The following is a 22,413-nucleotide window of genomic DNA, read 5'->3' on the forward strand; positions in this document are numbered from 1 at the left end:
TTTCAACATTGCACTTTTTATCAGCAATATTAATATTTTTGCGAACGGACGGATCACGTAAATTTACGTTTTTGCTTGAATTTTTATTAATATTTTATTAATACTAGACATGTAATGAAATAACTTCGTAAAATTTGATAAAAAGTAATAAAACTACAACATTTTGAAATCATACATTTAATTCTCTTAAAAAATGCCCGGAAACCGAGAAAGATAGAGAAAACGACCCATTCGTTAAGTGTTAGTATTTAATTTATTTATTATGTAAATATTTTGGCGTACTAGTTTCCACTCGTAGACTTAATTTAGTCAGAAATTAATTCAAAAACCGTTTTTCCGTATGAAACTGCGTTCATCGATAGATAGTAGCCATCTTGATGCGACTCATTGATTGCACAGATAGAAATTTACTGAAATTGGTTTAATTCTGTGTCAGGTGAACGTTTCGGAGAAACGGTGCAATATGGATATGAAATAGATAAATTGCTGTGCGAATATCGTTAGCGCTGATTTATTATTGTTGCGAGGGTTTGATCGAGTGACACGCAAACAAGTAACCAGACGTACTTTATAGACGCCGTGCATCGTACATACAATACCGGTGAAATTTATTCGGACAGTCTTTAAAACGCAGTATCTTTTTTAAAACTTGAACTAGTGACATGATAGTGGGACTAGTCTACTAGACACTAACTGTAATACTTTTATTTAATTTTATTATTACTTGGAATAACAAAAAAAAAAGAAATAAAAAACTTATGTTTCTTAACTTTTATATCTGAGTCTGTAACGAAAATTTAAAAAATGCATTTTATAGATCCTGGTGACTTCTATGCGCACTGAAAACGTCGTCGAAATCGATTGACCTTGAAATAAGCTGTAAACAATTAAATTTTAGACACTTCTGAACAATAACTATCAGAAATCTACGATTTTTAAATCTTTTAATGTTTGTAACTTGACTTTGCGTTAACCCTTTTCGGTTTATAAATACCATAATTAATCGTCTATTTCTCTGTCAACATATATGACCATGAATTTATTATTGTCATTAAAAGTAGACCAGTTAATTTATTGGCAACTGTATTGTGTGTTGTAACCAAGCTGCAGATTTAATGCATTTAGGCGATATACAATTCTGGAGACATTTTCGAAGAAGCTCGAAATATTGTTACACCATTTTGGACTTGTTCGAATGATTAAAAGAAACGATACTTTACAAATCGCACTATTCGAACAGCAATTAATACAATTAGAATAGAGCACATACGAGCTTAAGTTATTCATTTTTGACAGAAAAACAGTCTGAGAAGAGTGTATCAAAACTTGCGAAAGACAACAAAATTTTATCAAAAATTCTAAATGATTGAATAACTAAACTGCGGATTTTTTATACGTTTATGACATCCCAGACAAAATGATAGCACAATCGTGTTATCTTTAATTTCTCGCGTTAGGATTATGCTAGCGTGGAAACTCTGAATTATATGTATAACGTATCTTCTACGGATATGTGAACATAACATAGACTGACCTTACTTCAATAGATTCTCTTAGTTGGAAGAGAAACACAAAATCCGACGCAGACAAAATGATAGCACACTAGAACAGTATTTACATTTTCTTCTGTGTTTCATGAACTTGCACGGAGTTATTACGTTCAATTGGTGTCTAGAATTTTGTCACACTGCTATTCTCGTAATGGGTCGTGGCAAACGACTTAGTGAAAACGAAATTAGCACAATTTTGGCTCTGAGGAAACAAAAGCTGTCTATTACTCAAATTGCAAAAGAAGTTAGTCGCAATAGAAAAGGTATACATATATAATTTGCTCAAAGATACAAGGGCATACGAAATGAAGAAAAGTACAGGAAGACCAGCAGTATTATCTGAACGCGATACACGAGCAATAATTCGTGCTTCCAAGAATTACTTCCAATTCTTGTGCTACAGCGAGGGAGATCGCTAAGAAAGCTGGAGTGGAAACCAATATACAGAATGTTCATCGTGTACTCCAGACTAGCAACATTATAAACCGAAGTAGAATAATGAAAAAACCAGCATTCAATATAAGACATAAAGAGGCACGTCTGGTATTTGCAAAGGAACATGTACTTTGGAAAAAGACATGGAGACGAGTGATCTTTACGGATGAAACAACCGCTAACAAAAGTTCGACGCCAAATTTATGCAGGTGGAATAATGGTCTGGGTTTGTATCGGGTATAAGGAAAAAACAGAGATTAAGTTTGTTCACGGCACAATAAATAGCGTCCGTTTCCTTGAAGTAATAAAAAACAAAATTTATACATATGCAGAACGCATACATTGCTGTTACACCGTACATGTTCCAACAAGATAATGCTGCAGTACATATTGCCGAAATTATTAAAGAATATTTTTTAAAGGAGAATATTTTCACTCTTCAATGGCCAGCATGCTCACCCAACCTTAATATCATCGAGAATTGTTGGGCGATGCTCTCACAAGCAGTGTATACTTGAGGCCGACAATTTTCAGATATAAATGAATTAAAAACTTGCATTACAACTGAATGGGAAAATTTAGCCTAAACAAAAATTAAAGAATTATATAATTCTTTACCTAAAAGGATAGTGGAAATCGTAGAAAACAAAGGAAGCTGTACACATTATTAGAAAGGTATAGTTTAGTATATTTGTATATTGTTATATAAAGTATGTATAATTTTGTTATATGAAACATATAACAAAAAAATATAATATATATATAAAAAAAAACAAACATATATGAAATATATTAGGTCTACCGGAAAGTTCTGTCCGATAGCGTCACTTCAAGTTTCAATCCATATACACATGTTGATTTGAGACATATATGACTATCTGTCTTTATCATTGCATTTACACACATGTACTCTCCTAAATAAACTGAAACAAAGATGTCTCATGTCATTATTAAATGAGACGCGATGGTGAAAACATGGCTACCGATGATAATGCCAGACCACATGCTGCTTTGGCGACTCGTCAGAAAATCACAGAGCTAGGCTGGGAAATTCTGTCACATCCACCATACTCCCCAGACCTAGCACCCTCCGATTATCACTTGTTTCTCTCTTTGCAAAACTTTTTACAGGAAAAAAAATTCAAAACTGAAGCTGATGTCAACCAAGCACTAGTTGAGTTCTTCGCCTCTAAAAATAAATCATTTTTTAAAAATGGCATTTACAAGTTGCCATCACGCTTGCAAGAAGTCATAAGTAACGATGGAAAGTATATTCTACAATAAATATTATTAAATGTATGAAAATTGTGTTATATTTCAATTCAAAAACGGACAGAACTTTCCGGTAGACCTAATATATCTTTATCTTTTAAATATGCTATCATTTTGTCTGCGTCGGATCATGTTTTTCTCTATTAACTAAGAAAACACACTGAAGTAAAGTCAATCTATGTTGTGTCTAGATATTTGTGGAAGACATGTTTTACATATCACTAAAAATTTTCACACTAACATAATCCTAACACAAGAAAATAAAGATAGCACGCGTGTGCTATCATTTTGTCTGAGAGTATAGGTGTAGTATAAAACAATGAAAACATTAAAAGAAACTACGAACGTTGATGTATTAATTTGTACTTCATAAAAATATTAATGAATCCAAAAAAAAAATTACGCTACCCTCCTGCAATTGATGTAGTTGATCTATATTTTGTATACAAATCCGCAGTCTATTAACAAGAAACGAATTCGATACAAATATCTAAACAATATTTCAACATTAATAGTGACATCTGTTGTTGAAGTACCAAAAATTCTATGAACAAAACATACTTAGACTCGGACTTAATAGAACTTTCACTAAAAAAAAAGAAGCATCATCCAGAGATTAATTTGAATAAAACACGCCGATTTTAATAAAACTCTGCACATTTATGGTGCAGTCAGAAATATTTGACACGTGCAAAATTTAATCAGAATCGAGGATTGACGTTTGCTTGATGTTCCATGCGAGTTAAATAATGAAAACCGTACTCTCGTCAGATTTCGTTGCAAATTACATTGACGAACGTAGCGACGGGAATGATGAACGGTCTTGCGAAAACATTCGCGTGAAATTTCGAAAGCTGGTTCGACGAAAAATTTTTAATACGAGTTCTGACTTGGTAACGAGTGATCAGAATAACGGGGAAGGAAGGAAACGAGATTAGACTCTGTATAAAAACGGCTTGCGGAATGAAATATCTGCTGAATCTGAAAAGCGACTCCCTCAGGTTATGAAATTCTTAAAGGAGGAAATAAAGATATGCTGATGATCATAAAGCCATTTCAAGACATTAGGACTCTGTAACTGCGGCTCAAGGAAGATTTTATTAAATCCCTCTTTATGAATCTCTGTCCTTCTCTTCTCGGGGCCGTACCCTCCCACGTTATTTTCAATATTGCCTTGCCCCGACGCGATAAAAAGAAATGCTTCACAAACGTGGAATTATTACAACGAATTAAAAAGTATGCTCGCAATTTTCCAGTCGCTGCGTGATCAACGAAATTTCACGGATAATAAACGTCGCTACGGAGAACTTTTACAACTACACGGCTTTTTACGCCATTTTCCGGAAAAAAGAGCTCCGCGAACATTTTTCCCGGGCTGCTTACGACGTTACACGGATAGTTTAAATAATGGCTGCGCGTGCTTCAAGAAATTTTCACGTCTAATTCCGTTGTCGAAAGAGAGAGACAAAGAGAGAGAGAGAGAGAGAAGCGTTCTCCATTCACCGGCTTAACAATGTATCGCCATAAAATTATGAAATTGTCCATTGCTTTTACGACTGACGAAGAGCAGAGGTGAGTGAAAGCATTGTCCGGTGTATCTTTTTATACGAATGATTCTGACACGGCGCAAAGTCTGCTTCAGATTTTTAATATCCTTGCCCCGTTTGCCGAAGAGGGCACTGAAACTTCACGGAGGATAAAATCATGCACCTGAGATTATAATTAAGGTATTACTACTACATCTTTTAATAGCGATAATCACACATTTTGCTTAAATATATATTTACGGTAATTAATGGTTGAATAGTTGGAACTTTATTTTGTCGAATGTTTGTTTTCTATGCGGGACAAATGATTTAAATTCTATGGAAATGGCTAGTTTTATGCGTTTTTTTGTTTGTTTAATCTTCAATATGCAAGAATTGAGAAAATGTTCAAATTCATTGTATTTTGATCATTGTGTAATCATGTACATTAATCATCCACGGTTATTAACGATGATATTCTTTAATTTGTTCTTAGCCAAAATGATGTTCTTTAATTTATTTCTGATGAAATTTACGTTACTTAATTCGTTTTTGACGAAGTTAACATATATTCAGTTTGTTCTTAACAAAAGTGTAGCTTTTTAAATTTGTTTTTGACCGAATTGATATTCTTTAAGTTTGTTCTTGACGAAATCGATATTCTTTAAATTTATTCTTGATAAAATTGACGGTCTTTAAGTTCGCTTTTCTACCAAATTAGTGTTGTTTAATTTATTTTTGACGAAATTAACGGTTCTTTAATTCGTTTTTGACAAAATTGGTGTTCCTTAATTCGTTCTTAACAAAATCAAAGTTTTTTCAACTTATTATTGACGAAATTGACGTTATTTAATTTGACCTCGACGAAATTGACGTTCCTTTCTCGTTCTTGACGAAATTAACGTTCTTTGACTTTCTTTGTTGACCAATTCCAGTGGTAGCTACCTACACTGCATGGTCGCAACGGATTCGAGCTATGAAGGAAAACGTTTTCTATTCCATATCGATAGTGTCCTCGAATTCACTTATTGCCGAAATTTTTCACCGTCTGATGTAGATGGCGCAGTGATTCGTTCTCAACCCGTGGACTTCTTTCTTATTTAAGGGTGGTCAGACGGAAAACTAAATCGACCGACCGGGTCCGACGAACTACCTCATTCAAACAAATGTGATAAATCGATGGCATCTTACACTTCTACAGCAAGAAGAATTCAATAGGGTCTGTCCAATCTCTTTTAATGTAGAAAGCGATACTCAAAGAAATAATACTACTAGAATTTATTCATAATTCTAGTCGAAGAGATTGATTTTTTACAACGTTTACGTTCATACAAATTTTCTAGCACGTTTGAAAATGTCGAATGCTTTTTTTGATGCTTTTCGATTTTGAAGAATAGAACGAAATTAGGATATACTTGTGAGTTATTTATTGTACTGATTTGTTATTTATTGTAATGATTTGCAATTTACTGTAGTGATTGCATAGCTATAATGACTAATTTCTTTGGTTTGTACTTACGAAAATAATGATCGAAAACTCATATCTTCTTAAATTGCAATCAATCTGCAACATTGCTCACTTTCTTAAATATTAATAATACTCGTAAGAAATGTACGAAACCTTGTGTGATTATTAAATATAACCTTCTTTTCTCAGAAGTTTTACAACATCAAGCATTCATGTTAAAAATCTAACACAAACAAACGCGAACTAAATAATGAAAAATAAGAAGTTTCAGCTGATTTTAGGTAAAAAGTTATTTAAGCGATTGCAGAACGAAATCAATTTGAACAAAGCACCATTTTTCATATGCATCTTATTCTTATGGTTATTTACGAAATTTTTATAACAGATGCGACATAAAGTACGATTGAAACGAACGTCGATACGAACATTTTATGCTATTTTCCGAGTATTTGTATCCCGCCATAACGCGAATACTGATGCAACTTCGTGGGAAAGATTGGTAAAAAAACCTACTGAATATTCTCGAGAAGTCCTCGACGGATGGAGGACTCTCCTGGGAATTTCGTAGCCAGAATCGTCATACAGTAACCGACGTCTGGAAGGGCAAAGAGGAACAAATGGTCCTCGAATCTCTGAATCACCACCACGAGTTGGACCATTACCGTTGAATGAACTAACACTTACCTTTCTCGCCGATGAAGTCCGCGGTGGCGTGCGTTACGCAGAACGCGATGAATATCACCAGCTGTAACCTGAAATGAAAGATACTTTTATCAACACATTCAAAATCGCACGTTCATCTCGCACAGGGAGAAGTTGGCAATAATGTGACATTTAAGAAATCTTTGTCTCCCGGAAAAATTTGATATTCCTTACTAAAAGAGTACATTGGTGAAATGGTAGTGCTCTAACATCCTATATATATAATAATACTGTAATATTCTATTAGAAAATAATCTGTTTACAAAATGATTAATTATGTGGATCTTCAGGTAAGATCATAGGTAATTTTCATAGTTCATTCTGTCTAAATTCAAATAAGGACAAAATTTCTCCCATTCAATAAATGACTCTTTGTGGTTCAAAAGAAATAAAAATATTTTTAATTTTTGCTGGTAGTTTAATCATTAGCATATTTTGTGAATTGGAGTCTAATTGTTATAAACTTTAAAGGTGTCCAGAAAATATTTTGGCAACGGACATAAATCCTATTGATTTGTTTTTAAAATCAACCCACATCCCGAAACTATGATACAATTAAATGTTTTCAGTTAGGAATGTTAATAACTTGATTCTAAAACATATTGTAAAGAGAACAAAAATATCTCTACCAAAAAAAATGTTGTAGATTTATAAGAGAAATATTGATCTACTATTCTCATGATTGCTCTGTTGATGATGTAATTAATACAATTCCGTGAAATTCCATGAATACTTCTCTGAAATGTATCATTTCATTTCACACATTTATATGCATTATACAATCACAAAAGAGAAGAAACCTTTTTAGAACGATTCATCGAAGAATGTATTACTGAATGTTGTAATACACTGTGTATTTCAAGAAACACGAGAAAGGAAGACAGTTGACGTTGTGAGCTAGAATTAGAGACGGTAACGATCGAAGTTGGAACAACTTTCGCCACTCGCTAGTATGTAATCTCTATGCTGGAAAAGATACCTGATCCCTTGAAAATAAAAGCAAGAGATTAGCACGAAAACGATTCGAAATGTTAGCGCAGTTTCGAGCAAAACAATAAGGGTCCATCTCCCGAGACTTTTAAGGGGGAACGATAGTATGGCGCCGGAAAATTGGGTTCGTTGAAACCTGTTTCGTTAATGCGATCTCTCGTGGAAAAAAGCAAGCCCTTAAAGGGTGTTGAAAACTCGCAGTGGAGAAAAGCTGTTGTGTACAACGAACTTATTTAGCTTAAGTATCGTTCGCGAAAAAAAGCGAAATCTAGTTTTATGAATTAACTGCTCCCATACGGTTTAATACGTACATGATGCAAATTTTCGTCGAGGTATACTCTAATTTCCATGCGGATAGAAGAACCATCAAAATAAACTGAATTCTAGAAAAAATATTCTTGTACGAAAATATTTGCACATGAATGCAAGAAGCTTCGTTATAGAAAAAGTGAATTAAAAATGCTTTTACATAAATTACAATTTATATAATAGTTTTTCTTGTATTTTATTCATTTCCACATAAATGAAATGCACGAACATCTATGGTCATCTATGGTCTAACAATGATGTGTAAATTAGCATTGGGTGCACTTACATAAGTTCGTGCGGTTTTAATTTCGATATAAATTTTCCGTATAATAATTTCCTAAGAATGACATGTTTACTACCACGAAACGAAATAATATATCGATCGGTATTTATTAACGTATTCGACAAATGTTACATACAGTTAAGTTTCGTTAACATAATTAACAGTCTAAATGTATATTAACTCCTCAAATACGTAAAAAGTCAGAGCGTATTTCAAAATTAATGTATGTTATCGTTCCCTTAGAAAAAAAAATGGATTACTCTTTTATGATAAAACGTTCTGCATTCATTGCAAGAGGTATGCGCCATGTATGCATTTAACTTATTTTTTAGTAGAACACGGTGTATTGATACCCTTGAATTATTATCATTGGTCCAGTGTTTTAAATTGCTCCTATCCGTTTTCGCCATAAACACATAAAATCCACAATTTGCAATTAGGTCCCATTGAATTATTTCAAATCGATCGATCTTCACCCGTTCGTTTAGTTGATCTTTTAAATCTGTCACAGTACAGGTTGTATTCCACTGATAAAATCTGCGAGAAATATTTTCAATTTTTTGTATTGCTACATATTTCTGTCACGTATGATGGGACAAAGATTGATCTGTTTGCCGCCTCTGACACTAAAGTTACGTGAATACAATACGTAAACGTATCGCACGAAAAATGTTGCGTTTGTCTATCCGCATGTGTGACTACATTGCTATTCCACATCGGGCTGCGGACGATTTCTCACGTTCCGGGGTCAGTAGAACAGCAGGAATTCGCTTGAATAGTGTGACATGCATTTGCATCGACCGGTGAGCGGCGAGCGGCTAGCGTGGGCGTTTGGCAGCGATCGTTGTTGATCGTGAATCACGATCGAGAATTCTAGCCTTGCGTAACGCCCCAGTCAATCCACGTGCACGGTTGTGCCCACTGTTTTCGTTTTCCGTTCGGCAAGGTCATTGCACCGGTCTCTGTTATACCTCTAATGGAAATTCAATGTTTAAGTAAAGTAAAAACAATTCAGAAACGTCAATTTTTACTACATAATTAAGATGGAAGTATATTCATATTTAACTATTTATTAATATAGCTAAAAATTAAAAAAAAACGCAGTTAAGGCACGGAGAGTGTTTATGGATTATGTATTTTATTAATACAGTTAAAAATGTAGCAAAGTACAGTCAAGGTACGAAAAGTGTTTATGATGAACTACTTATTAACACCGTTAAAGATTTAAAAGTAAAGTTATGGAAAGAAGAATATCGATAATTAACTAGTTATTAATATAGTTAACAATTCTAAAACGCAGTTGAGGTACGCAGAGTGGTTAGGATTAACCATTTATTAACACAGTTAAAAATTAAAAAATGCAATTAACGTACGGTATGAGTGTTTATGATTAACCATTTATTAATAAAGTTATAAATTTAAAAATGCAGTTAAAGTACAAAGAGTGTTTATCATTAACTATGTATTAATATAGTTAAAAATAGAAGTTGCAGTTAAGGTGCGAAGAATATTTACGGATTATGTATTTATTAGCATAGTTAAAAAAACAGAATAATTAGGTTACGAAGGGTGTTTATGGATTAGGCATTTATTAACATAGTTAAAAATTTATCAATACTGTTAGGGTACGAAGTGTATTTATTAATCACTTAGCTGTGTCCATCTATTTTTAATATCAATTTTGTGTGCATTTTATTGATCACGCGGATTTATAAATATGTTCCACAAGCTATAAGATGTAAAATTCTCATTTCCTTATAACCTGTATAAACGTTCGCCACAGCTAAGAGGTTAATAAAAATAAGTTGGAATTTGATGAATGAACTTTTAGTCATTGTATAATTTGCTGTTATCTTACAATTTTTATTGAAGACAAGTTCATCTCTTTATGTTTCACACGTCGATGCCGCTACGTTAAGTTACGAATAATTTTCTTGTACCAGTTTTTTTTACATTCTTCTATCAATGATCTTGACACATTAACTGTAGAATGCCAACAATTCAGAATTGATATTGAGTTTATACCTTTCACTACATACATTATGGCTACAGGGTAGGCATCGTAATTTATTTAACATCGTTGATTTAATTATTCTTATTCTATAAAGCGATCTGATCTCAATCGTTTGGTCTACAATTTCATTTACGAATATGTCAATTGAAACTTGTTTATTACTACCAGAAAAATAAAATGTATATTTAGTATGTGGCATAACATTATATTATAGCACTAGTTGAATTTTATAACATGAATTGGACACAGTTTGTACTTACTCAGAAAGTAAATACATAGTTTTCAATAAAGTATACATTAAAACTCCATTTGTGTGATCTCGTAGGGAGACAAGTATATTACTTAGTTCATACAACTAGGTAGTTCATATAATAGAAGTTGACTCACTCCCCCATTACTTGCAACTATGCGTTGAAATAACCGGAGTTCACGTTCAGATAAGTAGAATCCCGTAGGGCCGGGGTTTATAAAATCGGACATTGACGAAGATTCCGTTCGCGTAGATGGAGTTCAGATAAATGAAGTTCCACCGTACATTGTTAATGTATTGCTCTAAATCGAGCTCGTATTGTCTATAAAACCAGCTTCTACGATAACTAATAAAAAGTTACTGCCACCTATTCGAATTGGCACGAGGAGGATGGAACCCATATCTACCGCGCACGTGTTTTACCATAAATTCGACGATTTCCGGCAGTTATATTTTCCATAGATCTGCCCGGTTCCTCTAGCAAAAGCTCTTTATGCGTGCATGACATCATCGACAGTTGGATTTTTAAAAAAGTCCGATGAATCACAGTCGAACGGAAATGTGTCACAAAGGGAAGAACGAGGCATAGAACCGCGACGATAAATCTCGTGAAAGAAACCGTTAAAGATACCGTTTCCCTGAAGTAAAGAATCATTATACTGAGAATTAATTTATACATGATAATAATTTAAACAGTCTAATAAATACAAATGCAGTTGTACCAGAACAAAATTAGTTCAATTCAATTTTATTAGTATTTACATAACATTTCTTTGGAATATGATCTATTTTCTTAAAGAAAAGAAGGTTTGTTTTTATTTACTGCTATACAGTTTTGTATAGCAATTACAATCATCGATAACGTAAATCCTATTTGCAGGTCTAAAAGAAAAACCTAGAAAAAAGTGGAACGCGTATGTTCCTACACAGTGCTAAAATTTGAAGCATATGGGCGACGATGTGTTAAGTAATTTGATTCAATTAGAACGTAAATTATACCCACGTTGTACTACACTTAATTTTTGCATTAGATTCCTGTTTTTATATTCGTTTAAAAATAACAATTAGAAACAATTGCATTGTTTATAATAGATACAAGCTTCTAGAATCAAATGTTACAAAGAAAACTATTTGACAATGAAAAGCAATAGAAGTGATCTGAATTGTAGGTACGGTGATCGTACATGTTTTACTTAAGAGTACAGTCCTTTTCTTCATTGTTCTATACCTTAGACTTACTTTTCCTGTAAAATAGTCGCTTTGTCCTTTATTTTGTAAATAATTTTATTTTTTGTTCTTTATTTCGTAGATAAATTTATTTTGTTCCTTATTTTGGGAATAAGTTTATTTTGTCGTTTATTTTGTTACTACAAAAACAATGACGAACTGTTTTATGATGTTTCATAATCTCTGAATCTTAATTTCTAAAGCACGACTCTGATTTATTAAAAAAAGTTAATACTTGTGAATAGACCACAGATAATTCAATAGATGCGTGTGCAGATACGTAACATAAAGAATGTCTGGAATTGCAGAGTCGAAAGGAAAGGGAGACGTGAAAAGCTTAAAGAAATGAAAATGTATACGTCCCTATTTTCCGCGATAATGTCAATGAATGACGACACTCTATTAACCCACTGGCCCAAGGAATGATATAAAACGGAATTAAAAGAACAGGGAAAGCTCGAGTGAGAGCCGACGACACGTGTACCGGGTGGCGGCGGAATAATTAAGCGAGAAGCTCGAGTGGCGACGTCGTCGTCGACGACAGAGAAGTGGTGCTCGTTAATGAAGCGATACACCAGAGACTCCGACAGACGACAAAATTCTGGGCGAAACTTCGCCAAAGCGCGTTTCGTTCCGAATATTCTTTGCCCGGAAGTGACGATAATGAACCAATTTCACGGTTCAATCTAGCTGCTCATCAAGAAAGACCAGACTTGTTTGGAATTAATTTAGGTATTTCAAGGCTCTGAATGATTAATTATTATTTTAATTAGTGATCCTGCAGCCGTCGGCTGCGCCAAGCTGCCCAGCCGATTGACATCAATTTTTATGCGATTCGTATAACCATTACAGCATTGAGATTACTTCGACGTAAACGTTCCTTACGTTTGAATGTAATGATCCTTTAGAATGTTCCTGATTTATATATTGTCAATTGTGAAGCAAATTGAATCATTCATCGTGACAACTGAGTTACTTAAGAAAAGTAAATAGAGCCATGTTTTACTGCAGTTCATTTTTAAAGTTCTGCGAAACATGAGAGAGTTGAGATAGAAAAATATTGACCTCCAGTTTTAAGCTCTTTTACATTCACGATGTTTAAGACAGTTTATAATAATTTCCAAAGAACATTGCAAAGAAGAACGTACTGTTAAAAGTAAAGTAGGAAAGAAAAATATTGATCTCCGTTTTTCAGTTCTTCTACATTCGCGATGTTTGAAATAATTTATAAAAATTTCAAAGGAACGCTGCAGAGAAAAAAGTTCAGCACAAGTTGGAAGAGGAAAATATTGATCACCAGTTTTATGTTTCTTTACAATCGCGATGTTCAAAATAAATTATAAAAATCACAAAGAATAAGTTAGAAAAGAAAGATATTGATCTGCAACTTTAAATCTTTCTACATTCACGATGTTTCAAATAATTTATACAAATTTCAACGGAGCATTGCAAAGAAAAATGTTCGACAATAGAAAACAATAACTGTAACTGTACAATGCAAGATCTTCGTACTGCGAATATTCACTTCGAAATCGCAATGTCGAACAAACAAGAAACTCAATTGGAAACATGTTAATGTGTTAAACAGTATGAATTGTTTAAAACGTATCACAGCTAATTTTATCTGTATTATGTGTTTACGTCATTGAAGAATAGAGCCTGTATCCAATCGCTTGTTACGCGTTTATCTTAATTGAAGTAACGATACGCGAATTCGCGTCAGCTTGTACAAGATTTTTGAAACATTATCTTGACGTTCCCCCCACATTAATGCCGCCTTGTATTCTGTCGAATGTCACCGCCGCTTTAATTAACTGCGCCATATATCATCGGACACTCGAAAGGAAGCAGCGACGGTTTGTATTTCATCGAGTTTTTGTAATCGGTGACAGCCAGACTGCGGAATCCGGAGGATTTGCAAGGAGGTGATGAATGGTAGAAAATAAGGAAACGAATATATTCCTGTCTCAAAAATAGGGGAGAATGGTCGCAGACCCTGTGCGGCCAGCAAAGGAAAGGGACAAGGGGCAGATGTGAGCTGGTACATGTCATTAAACATCATTATTTTTAGATTCTCAACTTGGGAACTAATGTTTTGGTATGTTACGATTCTTCCGGGAACTACAGTCGGGCATCTGCGTGTATTATGAAATATTAAGCAATCCTAAAGCCGTCGTTACTAATTTATTAGTATACTTTTGAGAACACTAAAAATTATTCTTAGGTTTCAAGCAACTATTCCTTCAACGCTAGGTTTATACGCCGCTATAAACAACTATTTTATACTGCTCTATTAAAGGAAACTGTTATATTTCTAGGCGAGTTTTTATCGATTGTTATTGCAATGCTCGTCGCAAGAAACAAATTTCTCGGTAAACTAAATTAGTAAAGTATATTAAATAATGCGTAACCTGTGTCATTTTGACGGATCCTATGAATAACGTAAGGGAGGGCAAATTAAATTTGCAGGTTTATTTTCTATTACTGTGTTTGCAGCGACCGAAAGAGATTTTTATCGCTGTTACATATATCGGAATTACACGCATATCGTGCGACAGTTTTAACAAGATATTATGTTCTTTTGAATAAGAATAAACGAGCTTGTATGGTTTGCGTTTGACTTCGTGAACCAGCAGTTACAACCATTTCAATTCAGCTCCATTTTACGAAAGTATTGACAATCCCATTTGTTCGGAATCAATAGTACACAAAGTCGCGAGAAAAATAATGGAATCCGTACGAAAACGCTGTGGAACTATTAATCTGTTGACAGCATAAAATGATACTTCTCTCAATATTGAACAATGCGCTGAAGGTTCACGTAACATCAGTATTGAAGTCAATAAACCGATAATGCCAGTTTATGATGATATCGTTAACGACGACGCGACAGCTGACTCTACAGAACGAATATGTTGCGATTGTAGTCACTACGGCTGCGGAAGTTACTCGAAAATATTTGACACTTTGCGATGAATTGATGCATCGTTCGACGCTTAATTGCTCGATATCGTGATTCGAAGATTTCATTAGAATAGACAATTTCTAAAACTTAATCTAATAGTGTAAAATATATGGAAAACTTTAGAAGAGTTTCAGAATTAATGTTTTCAGTAGTTCATGAAGAAAAAATCAATAGTGCGTTTGAGAAACGATAACTACCTTACTGTATCATTTATCTTCGAGGTATCTGGAAACATTGATCAAGTACTGCATCATATTATTTCAGCTTCTTTTATTTTCTTCGATACGCAATTAGATACTACATATTTTGATAAGGAACGATACAAGATATTTAATCTAGTGTCTCGTTCTCGATTATATTATCGCTGACATTAAAAATACCAAGTTACAGAAGTGAATTACATTTTACTATTTGCATTCGAGTGGTGACTCCGGGTTATCACGAAAAATTGTTCTATCACATTTCACATTAATTTATACATTATCAAATTTGTTATTTTAACTTTGATATTTTACTAAAACTTGATGTATTACGTGCAATTATTAATTCTCGTACACATAACAACGTAACAAAAACTTATCAACGTCCATTCTTGCGGTGGAAATTGATTCTTCGGTTCTAAATTTCTTGTAAACAATTTGTTCAGTTCACTAAGTAAACATGCAAGCGTGTACCATGGATGGTACACGTGGCACGGAACGTGTTAAAGAACTGTTGAAACCATAACTGCTATACAAGTCACAATTCATATGCATAGAATGCAATAACAATATAAACTGGAACTGTAAGTCAAGAAAACTATTTTGGATTTAGAGTTATAGTGGCTTCGAATGCAAAGGATTAATTGCAATGATCATTTCTGAATAGAAAAAAATACGAATCACTTGCTCCAGCACCAGTTCATTTCAGAAAAATGTCTTTCTTAATTTGGTATTGATTTTGTCGGACGAAGAATCCATTGCATGGCAAATTCTATTATTCAAGATAACGTTGCATGTTGTATTTTCGAACTGCTAACAGAAGGATAAATGCGAATCCACTTGACTTTACTGGTAGGAAGTGGCCAGGAAACTATAATCTACATGAGAATAACTCGACCACAGACGAAACAGGACGTCAGACAGTTTCTTAAGACACCTCTGGCATGCTGCTACTTATAAACTAGCATTTGGAGCCACGTGCCGCAAACGATACTCGGCTAATGTGATCATCAAGTTTATGAAATATCACTCGTAAAGGTCCCTAAATAAAAATAACTATGCACATCGATACACGGGCGAGTACGACAGTTTCCTCGCAAAGCCTCTTCCAAGCTGTACTACGCGCATCCCCAAACTTTATGATTATTAGAGCTCTGCACATTTTCTTCCATTTCAATTGACAAACTATATGTAGAAAACGAAATAGTTATTATCAATATTTCAGAACGCACTGCACAATTAATAGGAAGTATAAATTCTTCGTTAATTGTTACTTGTTTGCGGATATTATGTACGTATTTAGTACCAAAATGAGTACGTCAAATTACAAACAGTGGGAATATTTGCAGAATTCAACACGTTAAGCGCTGAAAGTTACCTCAAAATTTAAGTAATTATTAAAATTGAAATTAGTAAAGTAAAATTTTTCAAAGTAGAGATTGTCCTTTAACTCTTTTGTCTTCTAAACATCCGTTTGTTCGAATATATTAGAGTAAAAATAAATTTTGAAAACCAATCGAAATTAATGTCACACATACGTGACCGACTTAACATACATTCAACATGTCACACTGCTGTGTTACGTTCAACAGATTGAAATTGTTAAAAAAATAAAACAATTGTCTATGTAACTCTTGCATCTTGCAATCAATGCAGGTAATTTTCATTTTTCACGAAAGCCCGCATTATAATTATTATTAGATTGTAAGCGATTGCAAAACATTGTACAATAGCCAGATAGCTCTGCTTTAATAATTTGAATAAACTGAGAAAATGTAGATCACCATACTAAAGTTCTCTTAATCGTTTTGCTACTTTAAATTCCTCCACCTCAATGTGAATTCTGTAATCTACCACTCACAGTAGAACCTCCATTATCCGGGCTGAGCGGAGTGATACGAATATTCGAACAATAGAACAGTTACTTAGTTATCAGATGCTTATCATTGAGCGGATTATCACATAAACAGAGACCGATAGGAGATGTATTCATATGCCTTTTTAAATTGTTAATTTTTGTATTCACGCATAAATAATTCTGCTGTTACTAGGATACGTGAAAAGAAGCTGAGAACTAATAATGACAGCTCAGAGAAGATTAGCCACTATTTCTTTGTATCCTAGCTGTATTTACTGAAGACAAAAGGTTTAGGAGAAGCAATCGCCATTTTCAAACAAACGAAAGTTGTAAAAAGTCAGTCTCATTACCTATAATTATGAATAAATTCTTAGTAGCATTGATTTTCTGCGTATCGATACCTAAATTAAAAGATTGGGCAGCAGCTCTCGAAATTCCATTTTATGTCGCAAATGCATAAACTGTTTAATTACTCCATACAACTGACAGAGACGACATCTGACGTTTATTTACTATCGTTCTGCAATATTTCTGCTTTTGTTAAGGCTTGCGAAATTTTTCGAAAAGTGAAACTAAACCGGGAGGAAGAACCGGAAGACCCGCGCGCGACGTGCACTAAATCTTTCTGTAAAGATCATCCAAGCACGGGACACAGACGCCTTTAATTGCCACTGCTTTTCGCGCGCGTGTCCTTTCATGCAGCTTCATTCATTAGCGCTAACCAGGAGTGCGGAGGCAACTGTGCAGACTGATCCAATGACGACGAGAGGGGAAAATCGACTTGGTGCATCGATCGGTGCTTGTTGCACCGAATCCAGGCTCGCCGCACCGCGCCGCGTCGCGCCGGGTAAACGCGCTCTAGCTCTAGCTGACAACGAACAAGGGAGAACTGCCAACTATTCGAGCGAAGAATTCTCATTTCATTCTCTTTTCGGAAGATCAACCGTGACAGACAACCTTCCTGGTCACGACAGTGTTATATCCTAAAGTTAGCCGGATTTCTTTGGGAAAACGCGGCTCGGAACTTACGATGCACTCCGCGCGCACTTGTGCACTCTCTTGATCCGAATATAGAAAGCTGCATGAGTATTATTCATCGGCGACGGGATGCTACTATCATGCAGTCCCAACACTGGCAGTGTCAAGTAATAAAGTTATTTTACGGGGAAATTTGATGTTGTAATATCAAGATGATGTAAAAATCGCTTTTCGTTCTCTAGATAATTATTGGAAAAATCTTTTGTATGTCACACGATAGTCAAAAGAGAAAACTATGAAAAATCAATCAATATTTTATTTATTATAATTTTATTTCATACGTGTATTATTAGAGAAAAAGTGCAGACTATTCTTAATAAAGCCGAAACAAGAGAAAAATTTGTTTTACTGGTTACAAAATTTCCCATATTAGAAACGAAGTAGAAACATTATTCATGTACGTTTCCTTTTATATTTGAATTAGTTTTGTTTATTTGTAAAACATTCACAGTTCTGAATATTATATTCTAAATTTCCAACTTCCATCTTTCGTGTATTTAACAGATCGTGTATCTCTACATGATCTTGAAATATATTAGTTGAGATAATATATAATTTTCGAAAGAAGTATTTAATTGTTCACATAAAAATAACAAGGTATAGTAAATAACGAAACGTGAAATGAAAATGATTTTAATAAGATATTGGGAATAACGGATTGCTATTCAGTCACCTCCACATTTAACCGCGTAGTTGAGTTTTTATCCAAACGAATATTACAACCGTGTAGAATGTCCGCTTTGCGTCATTTCAAGTTCCAAATGAAGACATTAGTTTCGCAAACATATATTAATTAAAAACGCTGTTGAACAAAATGTTTTTTGTAGCAGTAGTTGCGCTTTAATCAGGACTTACCACATAGAGCAATATTTTCCCATTAAACACGCACGCTCTCCCATTAACCCGTTATGGAGGCAGTCGGAGCCGGCCAGACCCATTTGGCGACGAGAAAAAGAATGGAAAATTACACGCCATTAATGTTACCTAATCTTAGAACAATTATTTCCGATTATCTCAAGTTCTTTTTAATAATCATGGAATTAGCTGGGTGCTTTCAAATACCGTCTCTTTACGAGCGCGTGCGAAATTTTTGGATGAACATTTTTAATATCTGTACTTTCAAACGCGTTTCTCATAATATCATCTATAGACTGTTAATATTATACATCTATGAAAAAATTGACTGACGTCTGAAATAATAGATTAAGATTTGCAATCTAATCAGAATAATTCGTTTGCGTTTGCAAGTCTATGCTATGTAAATCTACTGCATCAACACTAAATTTACTGTCAGTCTTAAAAGTTTAAAAATTAATTGATCTAAACCTTGAACTATTTACCGGCATAACAGTTTAATTAATAATTTCGTACGCGTCTCGTATCGCGGCAAACGTGTGAAAATAATTCCCGCTAAACGTACGTTCCACAACAAGCAGATTTTGTTCTTCGAATAACTAATTTCCTCATTGCTTATTAAATTCACAATCAATTTCCTCGGGAATGCGAAAACCGTGGACCGCGTGCTGTAATATACACACCGAAACGATATTAAATTAAACGAAACAGCGTTTCCGTCTCACACGTGTATCCGGTTTAGCGGAGTTTTAATTAAATTCCATATTAATTGGACGTTACACTGCATTATCGTTTCACGGGCGTATCGTAACGTCACAGAAGGCAGTTTGTATTCATAAAACTCCGTGAAAACAATAAAATTTCCGCAAGTTACGGGCCCGCGTTGCAGAAGTTATCGGCGCGCACACCTCGGCGATTCGAATAAAATTTAACAGTTCCCTTGTTCCCGATAAATTAATGCCCACGGACCGAAGGAACAACCGCCGCGCCGGCCAATCGCTGATGCGTTAATGCCGTGATTCAAAACCGAAATTCCGCCGGTGTTAATGACACGGTTACTTCGAGGACGGAATTTAAAATAAATTCGTTTCTCGGGCTGCGGTGGCTCGCGCCGCGGCAACGGATACATCGTTTTCTGCGATCGCACACTTCCGACTTAATTTATCACGACACGCGGAACGACTGCGCGTTCCTCCGCGAGGACCTAGGTGTTGCACTTGTTTCATTTGTTCCTGGTACCAAGATTTATAACATATACGCATCGAGCCGGGCGAACTGGAGCGTGCTAAAATTACACGTTTGTCGGAAGTAAGGTACAATTGTAATGAAATCAAAGGTTCATGAGATGTTTTCACCACATTCACTGATAAGTAATTTATAAATACTTTTTATCCATAGTCGCTCACTAAAATATTCAAACACCTAATAATAACTAAGACTAATAAAAACTAAGTAATTTGTGAATATTTTAAGAAGTACAGTCACTCGTTGAGACATTCGAACAGCTTTTAAAACGGAATAACTTCTTTAAAATTGGGCCAAATGATCTGAATTTTCTTGAGATGTTTACTAGACAATATCGAGACAATTTTTTTCAAAAGTTGCAATTAATTGGAATGATGAAAACGATAAAAAGTTGTTCCGTTTTAAAAGAACACATTAATAAGTGATTGTAGCTGATTTGGAAGTATTGATTTGTAACAATTCGTACTGAAAGTGCATGAAAAGTGCATTTCTGAAATACAGATTGCATATTTTTAAAATTCAATGAATGCTTCGTATTTTAATTAGCAAGAAAATAAACTATTATTTTCAATCAACCAATGTAACACGCTCAGAGGAATATTCTGTGGGCTGTTAGTTTTTTATTGTAGCGAATTGAAATTCGTTTTGCTTAAGAAGCGAGTTACATGAGTAGTTCCATTTAATATAAACTAGTCAGGTCAGCGACGGACACGAATAAATGGGACGTCCTAATTTTAATTGAAATAAAAATTTCATTTCAGAAGGATGCCCGATAAGGTGAGTTGCACGCAGTGGCTGTTCGGGGAATTTGAGGAGCGGCGTAATTGGAAATTCACGTTGCATTCCGGTAACGGATATTGAAAAGATTTCCATCTTTTCTAATTGAACGCGTGAAACTGCAGATTCCGTCGCAGCAAGCATTCATTGTCTCTTTTCGCGTTCAAGCTAATGAAGTAATATCTTACAGATTGATTCATACCTTTCAGGGTGAATTTTAAACATTAGAATGTTCAACAAGGAAGATATTCGAAACAGAAAACTACGATGATTTTAAATTATTGCAACATGAATTGTATGTTGTACATCTAAAGTATCTATGTTATATTTGTAACTTATAATAAATTATTTGTCCTTACATTATGTTAGGATAATTTGCATGTCCAAGAATAGCATACAAATAAATATGTAATTTTATATTATACAGTATCACTATCCGTTCATTTAAATAACGTTTGTACTAAATTTTAATTTCCTATGATCAATTATAAGTTGTACAGTACTTTATAGTTTATAATAAATTACTTGTTCTTACATTGCAATAGGATAATTCTCATAATAAAGAAGTTTACAAAAATGCAATTTTACCAACAGTGTAAAATTGTTTTCATGTCCTACTAGAAATAAATACGTAAATAGCATCACTATTCGTTCAATTAAGTAACTTTTGCATTGAACGCATTCTTACATACTATTCTTGGAAACCAGGAGTAATGTTCTTCTGTATGGTGAATCATGCTTCAGAAGTACATATGCACAGCAAGCAAGCTAAACGACTGAAACTAGTCATAGCATCTGTCATTGTGCATCGTGTTCCATGACTAGACTGCGGAAGTTTATGCAAATGCATATTTTAGAAAAATGAACTAAACAAATCAAACTTTAACGCAAATACGTGTCATCGTTAGAGGATATGAAGAATTTTTTTCCTGTATATGTTGCATATTACAAATTCTTTGCATATTTTGCATATAAGTTGCATATTCTGCATAGTGCATGCGTATACACAATTTCTCTGCAAATTAGCTTGGAAATTGACAGATTCTGCTTAAACTCGTCATTAAAGAGTAAAGTACTTTGATTTTTTGTTGTGCTCTCTTCTGCCGTATTCTCGTGCCGTAGTGTTTACGGCAGAGGAACAGTATCCAGAGTTTTAAGAATTTGACGTTACGAGATGCCGGTAGAGTAAATTTAAATGTGCTCCAGTTACATCGTGTGACGTTGGAAAGTCATTTTCTGCGTTCAAACTAATTTTCTTCAACAAAGGCATAAATTTTCAATTGAGAAGAAAAATGTTTTAGTTCATTGTCATTAAACTTATGCATGGAACCTAATACAAAGTAATATTATGTATAGGATAATATTAATAATCAAATGCTTAAAAAGTTCGTAAAGTTAATAGAGTTTAAAGGCTTAATACTTTACCACTTTATAGAGTTAATAGATTAA

General features: G+C 34.2%; 1 protein-coding gene across 5 annotated transcripts in view; it reads right to left on the minus strand.

Annotated features, from left to right (window-relative positions):
• Positions 1–22,413, minus strand: part of Mp (collagen XV/XVIII-type protein multiplexin) — a 567,976-nt gene that overhangs the window by 533,232 nt on the left and 12,331 nt on the right. For all 5 annotated transcript variants that reach the window (XM_076523939.1, XM_076523938.1, XM_076523937.1 and 2 more), the window contains exon 2: positions 6,936–7,003. In XM_076523939.1, the coding sequence (XP_076380054.1) occupies positions 6,936–7,003 (68 nt within the window). The remainder of the gene's footprint in view (positions 1–6,935; positions 7,004–22,413) is intronic.

This window comes from Megalopta genalis, chromosome 7, assembly GCF_051020955.1.
Source record: "Megalopta genalis isolate 19385.01 chromosome 7, iyMegGena1_principal, whole genome shotgun sequence".
NCBI classification, from domain to species: domain Eukaryota; kingdom Metazoa; phylum Arthropoda; class Insecta; order Hymenoptera; family Halictidae; genus Megalopta; species Megalopta genalis.